The sequence below is a fragment of the Channa argus genome, chromosome 2 (genome assembly GCF_033026475.1).
Source record: "Channa argus isolate prfri chromosome 2, Channa argus male v1.0, whole genome shotgun sequence".
Classification (NCBI taxonomy): domain Eukaryota; kingdom Metazoa; phylum Chordata; class Actinopteri; order Anabantiformes; family Channidae; genus Channa; species Channa argus.
Genome location: NC_090198.1, coordinates 20,230,655 through 20,252,595, shown reverse-complemented (window position 1 = coordinate 20,252,595; position 21,941 = coordinate 20,230,655). Strand labels below are relative to the sequence as shown.

Genomic DNA, 21,941 nt, shown 5'->3' with positions numbered 1-21,941 from the left:
ATCCTTGATTCCAAATGTGTGGCAGAAATGTTTTAGCATATGTTTGTTCCTAAAACAGGAGTAGCTGCTGTTTCTGCTTGCTGTCACCCTCAAGCTGGGGTTTTGCTCCCAGCATCGGTCAAACCTGTAAAGTCTCCACAGCACCAGAACCAATTACACTTGAGGCGCACTTGACTCACCACAATCTTTCTCTAAATAATAGGTGTCGCCTCCGAGAAAAATACAGTCTATGTTGCTGGAATTGCAATAGAAGAATTATAAATTCTGTAAACTCTAAAAGATGCACTCAAGATCTTGTGTGCTGTGTCTGTAATTACATAAATAATGCCTGCTCTTACCAGATGTGGATAAGTCCCTGTGTTCTTGTGGGTTGTCACTGTGATGAACCTGCTTCAACACCCAGCTTATTCATTCCCTCCTGTTGAGGCCAAGTTACTAAATTCAGGAGGTGCACAACCAGCTGAAATGACACCAATGTACATCTTGCAGTACATTTTGTACATTTTGTCTGTGTGCGCCGCCCAACAGGGGTGAGAATGATGAATATAGATTGAGTTTTATGCTGTAGTTTGATGGGAGGATGAAAAAATGTCCAAGTGTCAAACCACATTTAAATTATATTAGCGAATGGTGTCCTAATGCCCTTTTGAATTTCCCTTGTTTCTCCTTTTTCTGTTTTTCTGTCATGTGTGAGGTTTTATATGTTGATTGTGTTACAGCAAATAATAAAAAGTTTTTTTTAATAATTTATTGCCAATACCTAATAGAGTTTCAACATGAAACTTTGTTCATCTGGATTTCATAAAACAAGAAGTACACTGTGGTAAACCATTGTCAGTTTGAATTAAATTTGAATGTAGAGTTATTTTATATTCTGGTGAAATTCAGAACCCCATATGTTTTGCTGATGGTTAACTTTGTTATTTGGTACTTTATTACTGATGTTTTACTTTTTAGATGTTTAGATATATAGAATTTTTAGCTTGCACATAGACTGAAACTGTTTTAAATAAACAAACTTAAAAATATTGTGGGACTTTTTGCAGGGGGTTCTTGACAAATGCTATGAAAAGATGACTTCAACTCCAGATAGTGTCATTGTGGTCACTGAGGTCCACAGAAGCAAAGGATGCTGGAAATAAGGCAACGGGGATAATGTAGCACGCAGGATGCAACGAGGGAAGGAGTGGCTGCTGGCCACAGACACAGCTGGTTCCTGACAGAGGAAGCCCAGACGGAGGCCTAGGTTCTGCTGCCTGCTGCTTGCACCACAGCCAGCACTGCTGCTTGGCCTCCCCAGGGGCTGCAGCATTGCAACAGCAGAAACACACACAAACTCTAACATAGGAACACACATTTCTCCTTTGAGCTGCAGAGGCAGGCAGGGCAGGAGGAGGGTTCAGATGAGAGCACAGCCCCTCAGCCAGAGCTACAAGATACAAGCTGACCCGCCACTGACACACACTCACTCATACGGACACACACATCCTGGGTTGCTTCACACACAATCTGCTGGAAAGGAGAGATGAGAGACTGAGAGAAACAGATGGACAGAAAAGAAGAAAAAAGGGACATGTACACACACGATGTGCCAAGTTCACCTGAAGAGGACGGCAAAAGAGACATGTGGCTGAAGAGGTGGTTGTGAGCATTAGCATGCAACTGTATTTTTCTAACACAACATTGTCACCAGACAGATTACCAGAGGAATCGGGGAATAATACAACCAGTATCAACGTTTTCAATGAGGACATAAAAGCAAGAAGAGGAAGCAAAGCCTGGTCATTTTTCACTTTTTGGAGCTCCACTCGCAGCTAAGTTCTTGTCCTTATATGACCCTTTTTTTCAACATTAAAGGGGTGAAAAAACAAACAGAGAGCTTCAAGCAAACTTAATAGCAAAGTATGTTCAACAGCAAAACCTAAATCTTTGGCTTTACCAGCGATTTTGAGGGTGTCTTGTCTTGTCTGTTTCTGCTGCCCCACATGGACTTACTTACCCCTGTGCACCAGAACACTTCACACCGTGTGTCACCTAAACTGCAAGCCCTTTGCCTGACAAAGAAAGTGGAAAGTTTAGATCTCAGGAGCTGGGATTTGAAGGTCTGAACATGTCTGCTGAGGTTAGTTTAGAGCACCAGAAGAAGGCTGATCTGAGAAATGGGTCCTCCTCTGCTTCAGCATTTGCTCCACGTGTCCCTACGGTCACACTGATCAGCCACCGAGAGCTGAGGGTTAAACACACTGGTCACAGACTGCAGCCTGGAAGCCGTGAACCTAACCTGGCAGCCAGCAGCCACTTCATATGTGGTGAAGGTAGGAGCTTGCCATCTTGAAGGACCTGTTTTGTGTAACCTTTTGGCAGTGTGTTACTGTGATGAGTGACGGAGGGTCCTGCAGCTGTCATATCTGCTCATTAAGTTGGAGTGATTGACGGATAATCATTTTGTGTTGACTTAACACCGCATGCTATAAGGTTTTTTCATCTTACTAGCAGACCTGTTATTTGATGAGTGATGCAAAGGCTTCAAGGTTAAAATGACATCAAACTTTGCCATCTAAAAAGCTTTTCTTCACCTAAATGATTACTGTATATGCAACATGATCTCAGCCTTGTTTCCCAGTGCATTTATTAATTTTTTTTTTGCCTTTTACATTAAACAAGCTCACACTTGAGTTCAGTTTAAACCATGAGATCATAAAGTGTCCACAGGTGCACTTTTTTAACAGCATCTTCTTGTTGTCATTTATGATGATCTTCATATGTATGAGCTGTCAAACACAGACAAACTGGTTATTATTGTTAGCAAGCCCTGTGGAGCCTATTTGTCCCATGGCACAGTGAAGGAAAAGGAAAGATGTTTTCGAGCATTGGGTGGGTGGGGGTTCTTCCTGCGGGCTTCCCCATTCAGCTGCAGAGAACAGAACTAGATTCTGGAGTTTCACTGTTCAGCTTCGGTGGCTTCATAATACAGATGCGGGTCATGATGGTGCATCTCTTTAAATGACTGAGGGAAAACTTCCACACAAATGAGGAATACTTGAAAGACATCCAGGAAAAAAGGGAACAGAAGAAAAATGTAATTGATTCCAAAAGAAGTGAAAACACTGAAGTAGTGCCTCAAGGTAAAAATGAAAACCTTCACTTAAATCAGCAAAGGGTTCAAGAAGAGAGTGATGCATTAAGAATCAGACATTAAAGGCCTAATTTTATAGACTCTAAATATGTAGAAACTGTAAGCCAGAGTGGAGACTAATACACAACGTAGTGAATTACCTGCAGCGACTGCCGTCTCTTGGCAGTAATGAGCTTTGTGAACGTTGCAGCGATAAGGCCTCTATAATTAGGCTTAGTCATAAGCATCCCCCCTGTAATTCTGTGATAAAAACACAGTAGAGCTCTGCTATTGGAGCATCAGCCCATTGGTCTCAAAAAAACACACGTGCATACACCGAGGTAATGTGTCAGTCAGAACTATATACACTGCTCGTTGTCTCGAGCAGTTCACCTGATGTAACTGTGTGTGTGTGTGTGTGTGTGTGTGTGTGTGTGTGTGCTTGGTTGGGGGTAGGGTTGGGATGGAGGGGGTGTATAGTCTAGCAATATGTTTACACTGTATGGAGAAGCAGTAGTCATGTGTGTCCGTGCATGTGTGAGCGTATGCGTGTGTGAGGTGTTGTGAGCTGCAGCGTAGGCTTCCTGTGAGGGAGCAGATGTTGCAGAGCTCAGGCACAGCTGCGACGGGCGATAACTGCGGTGGCAAGAATATGTCGGCACGCTGGCTCTTCTCCCTGGGTCTTATCAGCCGCACACAGCACACAGACACACACACACACTCATATAGACACTCTACAATAAGGAACTGCCACCCAGCACCAGCACGGCCTCACAGCAGGCCCAGATAGAGAGAGGAAGGCAATAAGAGAGATAGAAAGAGGGAAAAAAAGGAACAAGGACTAAATCAAGGGACTTGACTGAAAAGGTGCAGTGAATCCCTAACAAAGCCTTGGCCCATGTCTGCTGTATCATAGACTTCCTAATTTTGTGCCAATCATAATCCTTTAAAGCTATGAAAGAGCTATTCTTTAGAGTTTTCTCTCCAAAGAAGGAGTATGTCACCAGCACTTCATTTATATAAAACCACATACATAAGTACATTACTATATTGCTTTCCCTATCTTGACAACATAATTGTGAGATATGATGAACTGGATCATCTATGTCTATAAAGACCTGTTTACACTGTTTAGACAACTAAAGCTTTGCGGTTTTACCTTTTTTCCTCCTTTTATAAACTTTTTTTTGTAGAAGTTATGTCACATCACCATATCTCAGTTAAACTGATGTAGAGCGTTATCATAACTAGAGTGACTGTGCAAACACGGGGACATGTTTTGTAATAACATTTTAAGAGTCAAGGAAACATGGACCCAAGAAGCTGAAACAAAGTAATCAAAGAATAAGATAAAAGTAAGGGGAATGTGTAGGAGGAGTTGCAATGCGGTCATGAGTGGTGTGTGTGTGTGTGTGTTTGTGTGTAAGGGAGAGTGAGAGCAGTTATCCTCTCTATTTCCTCAGCACCAGCTTTGTGGTTTCTATGAGGAACAGATGTTCACAACTTGATACAGTGCTTCATCCCCTCTACTGACTATCTCTAATGCCAGCACCACCAACTGTCTGCACGCTCATACAAACACACAAACACACATGCAGTATTCTCTCTGGGGAAACTGAGTATAACATGGAAGTGACCTTCTACTGTAAATGTAAGGGGGTGTCTTCACCTAAATGCTGAGGACTTTTTATTGTCCGTTTCCCTCTGTGCTTGGGCTGCATATCCTGTTCTTGAGTCAACACTTGATTTAATCAAGTGTCACTTCCTCCTTTGTCAGTTTGCGCTTCTGTTGGTCAGCTGCGACACTGCTCAGTGTTCTTACTGAATCTGGAATCTGTCCAAAGAAAACACATGGATTCTTGCACTTACTATACCTGCCTACCTGTATGTATGCATGTAAGAGTTCACTCAGAAAATCTATATCTAGTCTCTCCCTTTTTGGTTGCTATAGCCAGAAGTGTGAATTCCTGTGCATTATAAAGGAATTTAGGTAAAATCTCACTGGATTTGAACAGCATTATTATTATAGTTAGGTGCAAAAGTTTGCACCCTTTTATTTTTAAATGGAAAAAAGTACGGGATGCAAACTTAAAACTAAACCTAGCATAATAATAATAATACCCATTCAGCTAGTACAATATCCTTTGATTATCAGAAGTAACAAAAATGGTCAAGGGGTGTATATGAAAAAAGCTCTAGCTCCTAAAGATATTAAATCACGCTAAAATTATCTTTCAAAAATATTAGAAAAGTTTGCAAAATAAAAAAAGAAAAATAGTCAAACATAATAGAACAGCTACAGTAATGCATTTTGTAGTACTCGCACTAGAGATGCTCTCTGGCAGAAACAACCCTGGAAATGGCTGAAATAACCCCAGAAGTGAAGTATTATTATATAGCGTTATATAAAGGAGGTTACCCTCCTCAAAGACAATGGCATAGATTGAAATTTGAATTCCCACCATGTTTGGATGATTCAAACAACCAACACTTTGCTGCTCGATTGCAAACAAAATGTCAGGGGGTCTATGGGTGCAATTTGTAAAAGCAGCATTCCAGCATATGTGCTTGAGTGGATGGGTCAATGATCCGTTACACCACAGCATATTACAGAAAGTCTCTCTCTCTCTCTCTCTGTCTGTCTCATCCTCTTTCATAACATTATGGAGCAGCTTGAAAACATGCACACATTAAAGATTTTAAGATACAGAGTGAGAAAACTACGTTCTCTTAGGCACGCTATCAGAGAAAACTGTTTAAATTCGTTCAGAGAGGATGCATGTGACAGAAAAGGAAATTTCTCAACACAATCATTTCTATCAGTGCTTGAATCGACATAATACAAGTCAGTCATCTTTTTTTTGTTGTGATAGAGGTAGATGCACTCTTTCCCCTTTCATGCCTCTCTAGATCTAGATTGGTGTCTTTAATGGCAACTCCATAAGAGTGTTGTCTGTTGAATGTGCATGAGAGAGGAGAAGATAGGAGAGGAGAAAGAGCGCAGCAACACAATGGGTTTAGCGTTCCTTTCAGTCAGCTCAGGGCCTTATCTCCTTTCAACACACTAGCCTCTGACTGCCACTATAGGAAAGGATTTACAGTGTGTGAGTGGAGGAAATGCTGCAAACTTCTCTTTTTCTCTTTTGCTTTTACTCTGCCATACAGACAGAAATTTAGTGAAAAGGTAATTTTTACTGTTTACCAGCACAATGACCCAAACTAATTCATGCAACTGAGAGACTGATTCTGTCACCACAGTGTAGTCCAGAGCTGAGTGGGGTTTTGCTTGTGAGGGAACGGACGGATAGGCGAGTGAAATAAAGGGGGGACAAAGCTGTTTTCGTCATTACTAACATCAAAGGGACTTTCAGTCACAGTGTTATGGCAAAGAGAGTTCATGAAGGTGAGGTCCCACCTTGTGTGCATTTCATTGTGCAGTTTATCAGGCCAGCCACATGGAGTGTCAGAGCTAACCTAGTGACCGCTCAACAAAAGGCCAAATTAAGAGGAGTGAGAAGCTGTCGTACAGGCAGGCTGACAGGTTGACTGACGCAGTTCCCGAGGAGAATAGCATGCTGTCAGTCTTGGAGCTGTCACCTTGACAGGAATCCTTTCTTTGGATGCAACCCCCATTGCCAACCTTACTGTCACTCAAGGCCACACACATCTCTTACCCTCCCAGTATCCTGTACAGGAAAGAAAAAAAGCCACCTATAGGAACATACTGACCCACGCACACACACACATTGCATGCATACAGAGTGACCTATAGGACAATAACTCTTATGAGAAATGTAAAGAGTGGGTTTCATGAATACTCTATCCATCTCGAAAATCCTTCTCGGTAGTATACCATGGTACACTACACAGTCGGCCTGTGACACACCTGTATTTTAATGTTCTTTGCATCTGTTTATGTCTGTAATGTTTGTATACATCACTGTGTGTATGTGTTTAGGACTGTGTTTACAGATGCAGCCTCACAGAAAATCTACGTATTGTGGTTCAACCAAAAAGATTGGCACTGAACATCAGGTTACCTAAAGTTATTCCTTTCATGAGCAATCCAGGAATCTGTTATTGTGCCATCGTTGAGCACTGGGGTTTCCCCTGGCACGTTTGGTCACATTATTAAATCATTACTGGAGCATTTTTCAAAAGTACTCCAGGCTTCATATGAAGGCAGAGTTTGCATTTGAGGCTGGCAAAGCTGGTGAGACTGGAGTTGGGGCAGAGCAGCTGTCTGTGTGTACTTTACAAGCTGGTTCTGTTTGTTCTGTAGACAGAGAAGGGGTCAGGAGGGTGTCAGCTTTGTCTTCTGTCCCCTCCATGGTTATGAATGTGTATGTGTGTGCCAGATAGAGAGGCTAGGTAGGTGGGGCAAATGGACTAACAGACCAGTCTGGACAGGTGGGGGATTCTCACTATAAAAAACTAGATGTACCTGCTTTTTTCTCCATATTTCCCAGCTTATTTCTGTCTGTCCGTCTATGTCGTGCTGTTTTTACAGTGGCACCACACAACACAGTGCATCCACCATAAATATAAAGTTTATTTTACATCTGTAGATTTACAGAATGAACTACAATTGGTTTATTAATAAAAATTATGGGCGATAAACAATTTTAATAATGAAATTGGTGTTTAAGTCTTTTGTGGAAAAAGTGTCTAAGATCTATACTGATCTTTCAGAATAACCATCTTAAAATTGTAAAAAGGTGAAACAGAATTGTGAAAATAATATATACTACAGACAGCAGCACACTATGCACTATTGTGGGGTACTAATTAAAACTTGCAACACATGAGCATATATATATGCAGAGCAATAACATATTAATGCAAGTAATAATATGACAAGTATTACCTTTCTTGCCCTGAGATCAGTTCATTCAGACTATTTCTGACCACACCTGTCAAAGTAAAGTTCAGTTTTATAAGCTAAGCAGTATGTACTGATGTGTGTTCACATGCAGCCAGAAACATTATTTTCATTCATTCAACTCTCATAAAGCTATTGTTTTTTTTTTCTTTTTAAATATTAAACAATATAAAAACATTCTGCAGTCTTAAGGATCCAGTCCTGCTCTGCTTGTTGTCCTCCTCGTCCTGATATGAGGAAACAGCGGCCCCTAAGGGCAGACAAGTGAGCAGCAAGACAGTTGTATTTCACACAGCTATCATTGCTTTAGATTTGACTGGTTTGGTGTCTAAAATAACTAGACGGGCACATTTTGTTTTAGGCTACACTTTGCAAGCCATGCAAGCACATAATCAAAATTATTTGCTTTATTTTTCATTAGTTGCATTTTGTTGCAAAAAATAAATAAATAGACATTTTGGCCAAGTATAATAACTAAATATAATAAGTTCTATAATATAAAATATAAATAAGTTCTATAAGCGATCATATCATTGAGTGAGACAGAGCAGTATGTTTAGACTCCTATGGCATAATATTAATTTGTAGCAATATAGGTTTCATACTTTTCAATTTGGATCTTATTCCATTTAAAAAGGATTCCTACACAATAGCTGCTAGCTCGTGCCACTAATGGTACCCGAGAGAGAGAGGGAGAGAGAGAGACTCAGAAAGAGAGGGGGGGGGGCTCAGGGAGAGCGAGAGAGAGAGAGAGACTCAGAGAGAGAGACTCAGCGAGAGAGAGAAAGAGAGAGAGAGAGAGAGAGAGAGAGAGAGAGACTCAGAGAGAGAGACTTAGCGAGATAGAGAAAGAGAGAGAGAAAGGGGGAGAGAGAGACAGAGAGGTTAGGAGCTCCAGATGGTGTTTAAACGCAGACAGAAGGCTACAGCGAGGACAGAGAGAGGAGGAGGAGGAGAGAACCGCGGTTACTGCGTTCAGTGGGCCCGCCAGCTCCACTCATCACTGAAGATAAAACAAGTCTGAAAGCCCCAGGTTGTGAATCCACGGGAAGAGAAACCTTCAAATATGCTCAGCTGATTTCGCTTTTCTTTGGGAGAAGTGAATCTTTTACAACACCATCCGAGGAGACATCAGCGGACGATCGGCGCGTCGGAGGAGGACGCGGACCATATAGAGAAACGTGGTAGTCAAGAAGCCTCTCAGCGAGCTGTAAAGACGCTGTGTTTTTGTTATTGAAAAGGAGACGAATTTATCTGATCGGATGTTTAAGGACTTGTTCCTGACACCACGGACTGTGACTGAACTGTGAAGTGAGGGAGAGGGGTTTAAAGTTGTCACAGGAGGAATAATAGACGCACCCTGCAGACACGAAGATCCGCATCTTAATCGTTTGTGCTTTTACATAGGAAACTGGAGGATTTGTGGACTTATAGTAAAGAAAAACGAATCGTTTTGTCTGCTGAAAAACGAACAGAAAGGACGTTTTGCAGTTCAAGTAGTTTTTGTTTTTCTTTGACGTTTCCAATCTAGGATGTTAAAAATGAGCAAGAAGGCGAATATACTTGCCTGGGAGAAGTCGTGATTTTTTTTAGTTCATTGCCAACACAAGAAGCTGTTTGCTTAAAAAAACACATATTGCAAGACCAAAGACATCAATGTCCTTAAGGATCCCAGAGCCCTGGCTTTGATTTTATTTCTCCGCTTTCAGTAGAAGTGAAAAGAAAAATACCTCATAATTTATTAAACCTGGAACATCAAGACCCCCTTTGAACTCCCAAAGGAAACTTAAACGTCATTTTCTTGTGTGACTGTGGCTCCTGTCTCACCTTCTTCTACAATATTTGAAAAACAAGAAAGGAATGACAGCTGACTAGTTTACCGCACTATAAAGCAAAGGCTTTAGACTATCCTTTTTCCAAATAATGAGGATTTAGACCATATAAACCTGTTTTAGAAACCATTTGGTGTGGATTATCACCGCCACAATTACCTCAGCTTGACCTCGACCTTCACCAAGTAAGTACGACCTGCAAACTCCTCTGTACTGAATCGAGTCATAGGAAAACATTTAAGTTGTTATTACTGCATTTTTTTAACGCACCAAGGGTCTTGTAAGAGTATACATGCGGGTTTTATAGTCTTTCTTGGATTCATTTGTAACCGCGGAAGAAGTGTCTCATGTTTATACGCTTAGACTGCTGAAGTGGCTCAAGTTAAAAGTCACATACTGGTCTACATTACATTTGCAGCTCTGTTAGAGCATCATATCCAGGTGAGAGGGGAGGCAAACCAGGCAAATGGTCACCTGCTCGTTCTCTGTTCTTATAAGAAAAATAGATTTGTAAAAAATTTTTTTACACCATTTGACATATCAGGTCTTATTTAGACATTTTAAAAATTGGAAATAATAACTACAACATTTTTGTTATAAGCACCTATCGCATATCTTATTTATGTCTTGTTATCTGTTAACTTGAGTTAAGGTGGAGAGAGACAGAGAGAGACAGAGAGAGGGGGAGGGGGGGTCTTAGAGAGTTGTGAGTTGTTGCTCCATCATCTGTGCTGCACATCAAAGCCATGTTGTGACACAGTGATGACACAAAATCTTTGGTCTCCATGAACTTTGGGTCCAACTGGGCTGAATGAAGGTGATGAGTGCCAAGGGATAAATTTGGACATTTAACCTGAGATGAACTCTATGGTGTTTCAGAATAACCTCCCCTCGTTGAAGATCAATTGTATTCTGCTAAGTCCAGGGTGTTACTCTATTACTATTCTCCAACAAAGATAATAAAGAAGGAATTTAAGTGTTAAAAAAATACTGTGGAAGCCAAAAGAAATGATCGATACAGTCAGGTCAGTAAAAAAAGCTGAAATAATAATGGATGAATCATAACAACCCTTGTGACTGTGAGGACACTCCCTGAGAAGACACAAGTCCAGCCAAGGGTTTCTACCCCCACTTGAACAGCCTCAGCAGCGCTCTCTTCCGCCTGTTAGTGCAACAGTAAAACACTCAGGCCATTTTCTCTGCAGGACATGGCCCGATATAATTGGCCCTGGTAAATATCATCTGAATAATTGAACAGCTGATAATAGACTCGAACAATGGATGAGGAGTTGCAGAGGTGAAACCGCAGTGCAGACACCCTGCCTCACCGCACATTATACCTCCATCACCACCAAGTGAGCATCTCCTCCTCGCTCCTTCCAAAAAGCGGCTGCCCCATCGCTCAGCTCGGCCCGGCCAGCCGCCTGCTAAGGCAGATGTCCCCACTTCATCATTAAGTAGCTCTCTTAAAAGGCAGGCCATTCATTATGACCCCAGCCTGCCGGGTGTTTATTCACTCCCCATCTACCACAGGTGTGTGAATGGGGTGTGCTCTGTTTTATATACAGAAGGAAACATACCACAGGACATTAAGAGAAAGCCTGAGAACCTGTTTTCTAATGAAGAAAAGGCATCAGGCACAGCCACAACCCTGCATAAGTCAGCTCAGAATATTTCTAATGAAAAATGGAGAAAAAACACGTAATTTACTTCCCTTTTCCACTTGGGTTCATATTCAGTTAATTGTTGCTCCTATTTTAGGCACATTATGATTACTCGCCGTGACCATAAAGGTATCATTTTAACGAGACAGGCTATGAATTAAGTTAGTTACACACTTTCAACCATTTATAAAAGCACAAATGTAGGAGATGATGAAAGTCATTATGTATTTTATCATTTGAGCCCAACAGAATCTGCGTCATCTACAGTTTACAGTCAGTGAAAAGGCTCCGTCTATATCTTGACTGTGACTGCTGTAGGATTTGGGTATAGCTTACATGTTTACTGGTTGAGTGTGTGGGCTTTTTCAGTGCATTTTGTGTGTGTGTGTGTGTGTGTGTGTGTGTGTGGTAATTACTGTGATCTAAATGCAGGCAGTGCAGGTGAAACTGGCTGTCTCCTAATTAATGAGTGGAGCAGATGGCCTTGGGTGGGCGGGAGCTGCGAGCGCACAGCAAGCCGGTCAGGTGGTCAGCACAACACGGACACCTGGGCCATAACAAACAAGACAAGCCAAATGGTTGACACAAGCCAAATGCATCAGGCTAGTGTTCATGTATGGCCTTTCTGTAAGTCAACAAATACATAGACAGAGTATACTTTGAGATATTATGTGAGCGCTTAAAAATGAGCAGCTGTAGTGTACATATGCTGTACATGTGTTAGTTGTGAACTGCTGGAAAAAAAGAATCACAGTTTATATTTACAGTGCAGTTTATATTGGTTCCTTAAGACGTTTCGAAAAATGTTTGAGGTGTCAGTACAAAAGAGCATGATTGTACGATGTCGTGTAGCTTTGGCAGCAGTGTGAAGAAAATCTGCCACCTATAGATAAGGCGTAAAAGTATATATGTTTACTTTGTCCACGCATTATAAAAGCAAAAATTAAAAAGCACTAAACTGCTATTTGACTTTGACTATTTCTGTGTTCAAGATGACAAATGAACACTATTTTAATGCAACACTGATGTTTATAGCAGAAACACACTGTATTTACTGTTTGGTTCAAGTGCCTTTAATAAGATCAGTGTGTAAATATGTGTGTTTTTGGGAGCAAGTGGTGAAGTGACTTTCCCCATACTGGATTGCTATGGTTTCACTGCTGTTTATCCTAATGCTCGGTGGGAAAGACCAGTGTGGTTCTGGCCTCCTCCTGTCCTGTTCTATGTCGTGTGTGTGTGTGTACGCTGGTTCCCTATGCCCTGGTCTGTTCCACATGTGTTTGACATTACTGTGACAAGGCTGCCCAGCCTCTCCGGGGAGATGGAGAATGTCAGAGACGAGAGCAGAGAAGTGAACAGCTTCCCAACATCTGATGGAATGAGAAACACACTCGCTTCATGGCTGGTCTGCTGACGCCACAGCGTGGGAGCAGAGCACAGGGCGGAGGCCAAGTAAAACCCCAAAAGTGTGTGTGAAATATCATTCTGCCTCTCATTTCCCTGTCCCTGGTTCCCTACAAGTGTGCAGACTCACACAAACTCCCAAGGATAACATACAGTGCACACATAGGTACTGTACATACACATTAAGCATTTCATCTGTGCCAGTCGTAAAGCTGTTTTGCATCCACTGCAATTATAAGGTGTCTTTTCTTCACATTTTCACACATGTGAAGCAGGTGAAACACTCCATTTACCTTCTGAAAGGTGAAAACTCACAGTTTATGGTACAGAATTTCTGGGTGTTATTTGTTGAATTGACTCATTTTACTAAAATTACACAACATTGAAAAAATTGTACCCTCGTGAATTTCAAAAGGGAGGCACATCTACAGTGCATAGAAACGCTCAATCGTGACTGCATCTGCAAACATATAGGTCACATCAGGGAATCCACATGTACGGTTTGCACAGTATATAGCTCAAGAGCTGACGGCAACAGTAAAGTCTTGTCTGATGCCCATTTTACCTCCTACCCCCCTCTCCATCTTTTACTTCCTCACTTGCTCATTGACCTCTCACCTTCTTTTGACCTCCCCTCTTCCTTGTCCCATTCTCTGAACAGCACCTTCTCACCTCCTACCTCCTTTGCTTCATGGTAGGAAGTGTGTTTCGATTAGAGTCAGACACAGGAAGCAGCTGGGCTAATCTACACTAGTGCTGAGACCTCTTCTAATCAAGCCAAATGGACACGCCAACAGAGGAACATGGGAAGTTTGCACCGCCAACGCTACATGATTTAACAAATCCCTCCCTTTCCTAAAACACCACGCCAAGGTCTTTTTCACAAGCAAGGAGCAAACAAGCACAAATGAACACAGACTGTAGTTATTAAGGCCTCCACTCCAAAGCAGTCCTCTCTGGAAGTGTTGCAACAGAGGAGCATGGAGGCAGAGATTGGAGGGGAAGGCACATCTCTCACAGCCTCTCTCTATCTTTTTCTCTGTCTGTGTACAGTATTTGTGAAATTAAAAAAGCCGTTATCTCCTGGAAACAGATCCTGTGCCACACAGATGGTTCCGTCTCTCTTCAAATGGGAGGCTGAGTGCCGTTGTGTTACCAGTTAGTTGTACAGACCTTAATCTCGGCTCCAGCCTTCCTTCCTCTGCTTCTCTGTTTCTCCCTCTACACACGCACACACACACAAACACAAAAACAAAGACAATCTCTAGCCCTTCAGATATAGCTGATGTACAGTACTAATTTCACCGGTAAAGGGACTTTTTTGCCTTTCAGAGTTATTTGAAGTACAGACAGAGGAAGGTCACAGACCTTGATACAGTATGTCAAAGATCAGTGGTCACTTTGAGGAGCGAGTTATTGCCTGCCATTTAATGTCACCGTGGGCCCAGCAGGGCGTAAGGGATGCGTTTGATGATGTCAACTAAGTCGTTCAAGTACTACCTCAGAGACTGATCATCCCATTAGTAATGTGCTATGACCTCTATCAGTTATCATTAGAGGAAAGGTTATCGCAAACCTCTGCAGCTTTCATATTAACAGGAGTGTTGTGATTATGTTGAAGACCATACATAGTTACAGTACATTGCGCAGGACCATCTTTTGATGTAAATCACAGGTTTGAAATTTATTGATTTAGACATCCTGATCCAATAGTGAAACTCTAAGTGGAACGTTTTGATGAGAGAGAGATGATTGTGACCGAGTGAAAAATTCTAACAAACAAGTGGCTCCTCTTGTTACTTTTAATTTACGTGGAGTGGTTTAACATCTGACAACAGTCCAAGAATCTCTACTCCATCTCTTCTTAATTCAGCCCTTATTGTTACTGTTGCACATTTTAGAACTCTAACTGGCCTATTAACGAGTGGCAAAGGTCATATTTATTCTTGGTAACATATCAAAATTCTCTTAACTTTCAGTTTATTCTCACTTTGACCATGACATGACAGCAGGTCATCTTAATTGGCCAATTAGCTCACCTAATCAGCATGTTATTGGCACCACAGTCATTCCTTTTCTTCATTCGCTCTGTGTGTGACTGCGTCCTGTAGTCAGCTTGTGTCCCAGAGGAATAGCTGGTATTCATTTCAGCATCTTCCAGAATGAGCTGGCTGTAGGCTAAATGGAGAAACTGTCAAAGCTTCCCTCTAACCTGTCAGATGAATGCCCCTCCACCCCCTCTGCCACATTCTGTTTCTCAGTAGTTTGTTTGTGCATGTGTCAATGTGTGTATATGTGTGAAACCTATGGGGTCCTGCAGGATAATACAGAACACCCCTTCCATGCCTGGCTAGTGTCAGGAGCTATTGTTACTGTGCCTGCGGGCCAAATGAAGAGGTATGAGAGGCAGGCTGGTGAGCAGTTCAGGCTTCAGACAGTTTTGTCAGTGCTGACAGCTCCATAGTGACAAAGCAAACATTTAACACCGAATGAAATGAAATACATGACATCAAGCTGGAGAATGACTAATCTGCTGTTTGTTTTCCTATCTTAGCTGTAAGTGACAGCTCAGTGTCGGGGTGCACAAAGCATAAGAGCGGGAGACACAGGAAGAAAAATAGGCAGTCACAATTCACACATAACGTTTAACAAAAACACATGCAAAGAGTCAGGATTTAGGAGGAGAGAAGACAGAGATGCTGCAGTTGTCTTGGTTCATGCATGTGTATGTGTCTTTGTTGCCAGGGTCAAATCCAAGTCTTTTGTGCTCCATAAATCTGCAGGCAGCAGCAGTGACGTAAGAACAAACAGAGCTGCTCTCTGCTGCAGCTGGCTTAAAAGAGGGAGAAACAGGAGAGAGGAATACACAGGGAAAGAGAGAGCAGGACAGCAGCTGTCAGGCCTCCATAGCACACCTGTCACACAGGAAGTGAGCACTGGCCACTGTTTCCTGGATACACCTCCTCAAACACTGCTCTTGGAGGAAATGGATGGAGGACATCTGCTGTAAGGGAGAGACAGACGGGCAGGCAGACCGATACACTGTAAGATCAATATAAAGACACATTTGCTAAGGATGAACATCAAATTTCAAATAAAACAAAGAGAAAACAGCTACAGAATTCCTTGCGCCTCTGTTGACTTTCTCATGTCAGCTGCCTTGTGGTCCCATTTGCATGTGTGTGTGTCCAGATTGCATTCAGTTAAGAGGATGTTTGTGTTATCGAAGAGCTCTGTGACAGACAGGTCACTCTGTGGAGACTCCAGCCCAACTCTCCCACAAATACAATAAGCCCACATGCCCTAAACTTAATAGTGGGACATTCCCACGCCTGGAAGGCCTGTTCCAAAACAGCCTCCTCCCTCCTGTGACCAGTATGAACTAATCCAGATGTAGTGTAGCTGCTCACAGATGTACGCATAACTCTCTTTACAGTAGATGACCTCGCTCCTCTCTCTTCTCAGCATCTTCTCCTCATCTTCATCTTTTCCCTGGCTCTTGCATCACTCACTTCACAATCTTGCCCCCCATGTCTGCCTGACCAGAAAAGGAAGTGATATCACTTGGTGCTACAGTGTTGCTAATGAGGCACTTGGACCTGTTGGGCGCTTTCCCATTCTCTTAACTGGATCCATGTTTCCTCCATTTGAGTCCTTTCATTCCATCTCAATTCTTCCTGCTAAAGATATAAGGAGGAGGAGGATGCAAGGAAAAGCGGGAAGAGAGAGGAAATGAGGAAATCCAAAAGAGTCGTACTTTCCTGAAGAGGTATCTGTTTCAGATGACAATGGCTGTAGCAGACATCAGTCGGCCGTCAGTTTTCTGTGTCTGTGTAGATTCCCGTTAGTTACATGCTAGTTTAGTTACAAGCTAATGCTAAGTCCACAGAAGCTGCTGACTATCCTTTTCAGAGCTGTGTGAGAAAAACAGAGAATTCACTGAATTTCCCATCCGCAGCAGTGATACAGAACATACATTTTCATTTTAAAGCAATGAACTCAACAGTGTAATTTCTGTACGCCATTTTTAAAGCCAGCCGTCCACTTTCAAACCTTCAGCAGGTGAGCATGTTTCTCCTCACATCGTTTCTTTGGATCCGATTAGAGATGGACTACAAAGTGAGGATAAAAGTATATACAAGTAAGGTGAACGAGGAGACAGGTAATAGTGGGAAGAACCCCCTGTTTGTCAGGCTTGTCATGTTGGGTCCTCAGGAGATCCCCCTTGCCCTAAATCCAGGCTGCCCTTCATGCTGCCTGTCTGCAATTAATAGAGTAATTAAACGGCTGATGAGCTAATTGGTGCTGGGTGAGGCTGCAGGTGTTTGGATCGGGGAGCTTATTAATGTAAGTGCACTCATTGTGAACATACTCTATTTGCAATGTGCAGTGTGGGGGGTGGGAAGTAACAGGGTGTAGCCAATATGCTGGATTACCTGGTGATCTACAAGTCCGTATCATTTGCATTAATTTCAGGTAAATTTGGCAACAACAGTCAGTTTTAGTCAGAGTTTAAGGCTTTTTCAAAAGTTTTTCCTCATTCCAGTGTATCAACAGTGTGTTTGAATTTTGTCATGTCTGGAGTTCACTAAATGAGCTCATCTGAAAGAAGAAAGACAAAAAAAAAGTCTGATCTGATGTTTGGTAGTGGCAGCCTAAGGCTGAGCTCTCAGCTGGAAGATTGAGGCACATGGCTGACAAGCTGTAAAAAAGAAAATGAAGATGAGAGGGAACAAAGAGCAGTTATCATGCTGAGTTGTAGCTATGTGCAAATATTTCTCTATGCTTGCGTCTGCCTGCCTTTCTGTCTCTCTGGCCCATTCCCATATGTACATGCTCAGTCACTTCTTCATGTTAGCGTCTTTTTCTAGTCTCCTACTTCCTCCCCCATATCTTCACTTATTCTCTCTGTCTATTCCCCCACCTCTCTCTCTGTGGCAGCTGTGCTGGTGATGGCTGTGTGCCCATGGTGCAAGCTGGCTGTGGGGTCCCAGGTGGCCCACATGACAGTTATTGATGTTCAGGTGTTCAACTCCTCTCACACAGAGACCCTAGAGCCACACACGTGTGCACACACACACACACACACACACACACATACACACACACTGATACAGAGTGGAGTAACAATACACACAATACACTCTCCAATGTAGTTCACATGCATACGTAGAATACATGCAAATATTCATGTACTTGCATAACTGTGCATATAAACTGTGTATTCCTCTGTTGCTGTTGAGGAAGTGTAAACAATGCAATAACAAGTTCAGAGAATTTGTGTCTGTAACTACTGGGCTGTCTGGCAAGTGAACAAAATTACGATGAAAATGAGATGAAAACAAAACGCTTCATCAAACTTTATACAGCACAGTTTTTATATGATTCATATGGTTCAGTATTTGTAACCCTTTTGTGTGTGTGTGTGTTTGTGTGTGCTTGTATTTGCTACATAGCCGAGTTATGGCCTTTGGTGAAGTGTGGACATTTTACCCGTCCTAATAGGTAAAACGGGCTTTTTAACAGTTAAGACTAGGTTTTAGGGTTAGGATTAGAATTAGCTTTCGGGTGAGGGGCTAGGGAATGCAATCTGTCAATGAGACTCCTAACAAGGATAGAAATACAAACCTGTGTGTGCGTGTGTGTGTTGGTACCAGAGCCCAGTTCAATTCTAACACACTCCAGATGTGTCTGGCTAGCCAGGGAGTTGTTCTTGGCACAGCCTGCCACGGCTAATGTCGCAAATACTTTCCTTTATTTAGGAATGGCTCTGGGTTAGTGGCTTGAGAGAAAGAAGTCCAGGATGGATGGATGATAGAGAGAGTAGGGAGTGAAGGGAGGAGAGGTAGATGAAAAGAGCAAAATAAATGATTAGCAATGTAGAAAGACGAGAGGGAAGGACATAGAAGAGATGAGATGAAGAAGGACAGAAGATGAGGAGGGAGGATAGGAGGAGGAGGGAGTGAGGCAGAAACAGCCCCAGTCTAGCATCTGGATTTTATTAGCAGCCGTTGGGAAAATCTGAAAAGGAAGTTTTTTCTCTGTGAGCACGTCGACAGCAGTGATATGCCGTACATAACCACTTCACTGCCGACGAGAGGAGCCAGGCCCTCCCAGAGGAGAACAGATGGTCGCTAGAACTTCAATACAATTACATCAATAACAGCTTTCACAGATATAAGCACTGTATGACAGGATCCCCTCTGCTCAGAGAGACAGAAATACAACTCCTCTACCCTTAGCACCTCTGGCCCTGGATAAATTGTCTTTAATCCGTCCTCACTCTGTGCTTGTCCTCAAGTTATCCTTGCTTTTCTTGCCAGTTTAGCCATTCAAATGAAAATGGTGATGTGCTGGACTTGGAAAAACTGGTAACTTTTCAGTGATTTGCTCACGTTAATCTGATCAGAGACAAGACAGCTTTTGTCAGTGCTTTTTAAGGAGAGCCCCCCCTCCCCTTGTTTTTTTGTTCAACATGTTTGTTCAGCCGGCACTGCATGTGTACTATCACAGAGATTCTCAAGTAACATAGGGTGAAATATGTGTTTGTGTCCACAGCATGAGCATATGCATTCTGCAAACTTGCAAGCATGTGTGCATGCATCTGCTTGTATATTTGTGTGTTTGTGTGTGTGTGTATATATGTGCATTGTACAGGCCTGTCTCTCACCCTGTCATTAGTGAGGGCTTTAAAGCCTCTGAACTCTAAATCAGTTTAAGATGAAATGGAGTCTGGGATCTGTCTGCAAAAGCAGCCTGTGTGCTCACACACACATACACAAACACACATACACCCATCCTTACCGGTGACAGTCCAGACTCCACATTGATAAAAAGCATAGACACAGAGGAAGACAATATGCTCTGTGCAGCAAAAAGATAGTATATTGGCGTTTTGATATTGGTTTCAGCAATCATTTTCTTTTGAATGACGTTTGAGCTGGTAAAATGGCAGAAGAAGATACTGTAAGCACTGTATCCCTGTGAGTCTTCAGTCCAGAGCACAGGGCTTCAATCCATATGTTTTTATATGAAGGCCTGGTGGGGGGCTGTGGGCCAGGGGCTCAGGCTCTGTTTGTGTGGACTCCTCAGCGGCCTGATAGGGAACAGATGTGGGAAGGCAGGCGGTCGGGCAGCCAGCCAGAGCAGCTGGGAGAAATTAAAAACAACAGCATTCCTGGAGACTGGGGGAATTACAGTGGGAGGGAGGGATGTAAGAATTGGGAGACAGAGGGAGAGTTTTAGGGCTATGTGGTCACTGACAAGACTATCTGTGGAGTATGCAAGACTGAATAGATCGGGGGGGGGGGGGGGGGGGGGGGGGGGGGGGGAATACTGTTATGCAGCGGTTAGCTAAAGTTAATAAGTTGCAGCTGTATTTTTAGTGAAAGCATAAACATACATGCACATACAAACACAGATATGCATAGAATAACACACATATATATGACAGTGTGAAATGAGACTCAAATGGCTTGTTAGTGTGTGTATAAGAGTCTTCAATAAAGGCATGGATCCTTAAAGCTATAATAAGCCCCGAACAAGGCTGTGGAAAGTTAAATAAACCGCTCCACTGTATGTGTGCAGCCGTGCAGTATGTGATCTGTGGTTTTGTGTGTCTCACAGAGAATTGTTTTTCATTTTGTTTCATCATGGCACAAGGAGAAAGTAGAAGACAGAGAACATTTTTAGAACTCAGACTGCAGACTGTTTCTTTGGTGAGCAATCTTTTAGCTCCGATTACGTCAAACATGCTGACATACAGCTGTTCAGAAAGTCAGAGTAACTGAGACAAACAGACAGCAGCAGAAGGGTAGGTTATGATTGTATTGAATTATTTTATTTTCAGAATAAGGACAGCACCATGGATGTGGATCCTCTCCGAGAGCCAAATAAAGACTTGTAGGGGGAAATAGGACAGCTTGCAAACAGAAGTATAGTCCAGATCTGAATCTTAACACATCTACTACCTGGTATACCAATGTCTCTTTTTTCTACTTTTTTCATCAATGTTTTGTCCTTCAGCACAAAGCACAATGGGAGCACAGATGGCCACAGATGGGCTTGCAGACCTAGCAGACTTCCTAATGTATTAAAAGTGAAATCCTGAGTATGGTGTGTATGTGTGTGCCCTGCTCCTGTAGCTGGTCAGATTAAACAGCTGTCTTTAATCCCACAGTGGGAGCAGACGGAGAGACAGGGCGGTCCCCTCATCACTCTTCCCACCTCTCCTCTCCCCTCCTCTCTCCTCCTTTCCTCTCCTTTCCTTTCCTCTCCTTTCCTTTCTTCTCCTTTCGTTTCCTCTCATTTCCTCTCCTCTCCTCTCCTCTTGTTTTAATTTTATGTCAAGCTCCAGATCTTTTGATCTCATCTAGGTCCATCTTTTATTCATGGCTGTATTTTCATACTTGTCAATGTGGGGGGACCAACGAATTAAATTACATTTAAGAAAAAGTACATGTAAAATCAATTTTTATAATGTTTGTTGTTATTTTTTATGCATATTGTTTTCAAATCCTACAGTACACACTGCATACAGCTGCACGATAATAACTGATCAAAGAGAAGGTTTATAAAAACATAAGGCTGCCACTGGACAGGAAGCTGTCCACCAGTTCAGCAGCACAGAGAGCTTGTTTATGTGTTAAGAATGGTTGCATTTATTTATACCAACCATGCCTGCCTCCATCTACAACCTTGTGTGTTTATGTTTGGAGTGTCTGGCATGGGGCAAACAGCGGATTGCCCCTCATGTTCATGAGGATCACTGTGTCAATGGCCCTCATACAGCACACTCCAGAGCGACACTCTTTAAATACAGACACCAGCTGTTGAGCGCTTCTACATGAACTCTCAGAAATAGGCTTACGCCAAGGACTGAGGCTAACCGAGGCCTCAGTAACTGCAGTACTTTTAGAGTGCAACTGTAAACAGGATTTCAGATTGGACTAAAGATGTATAAAGGCCAGTGAGTGGTGTTGCTAGTATTTCGATTTTTGTAGTTTAAGTATTGACAGATTATCACTGGCTACTAAATGGAGTGT

At 42.5% G+C, this 21,941-nt stretch overlaps 1 protein-coding gene across 4 annotated transcripts in view; it reads left to right on the top strand.

Moving 5' to 3' along the window:
* The first annotated feature begins 1,472 nt into the window (after positions 1 to 1,472).
* Positions 1,473 to 21,941, top strand: part of cbfa2t3 (CBFA2/RUNX1 partner transcriptional co-repressor 3) — a 39,685-nt gene continuing 19,216 nt past the window's right edge. The window contains exon 1 of one of the 4 annotated variants that reach the window (XM_067496246.1): positions 1,473 to 2,315. In XM_067496246.1, the coding sequence (XP_067352347.1) occupies positions 2,111 to 2,315 (205 nt within the window). In that variant the 5' untranslated portion in view covers positions 1,473 to 2,110. The remainder of the gene's footprint in view (positions 2,316 to 21,941) is intronic. The other 3 variants (XM_067496244.1, XM_067496243.1, XM_067496245.1) reach the window with 3 other exon arrangements.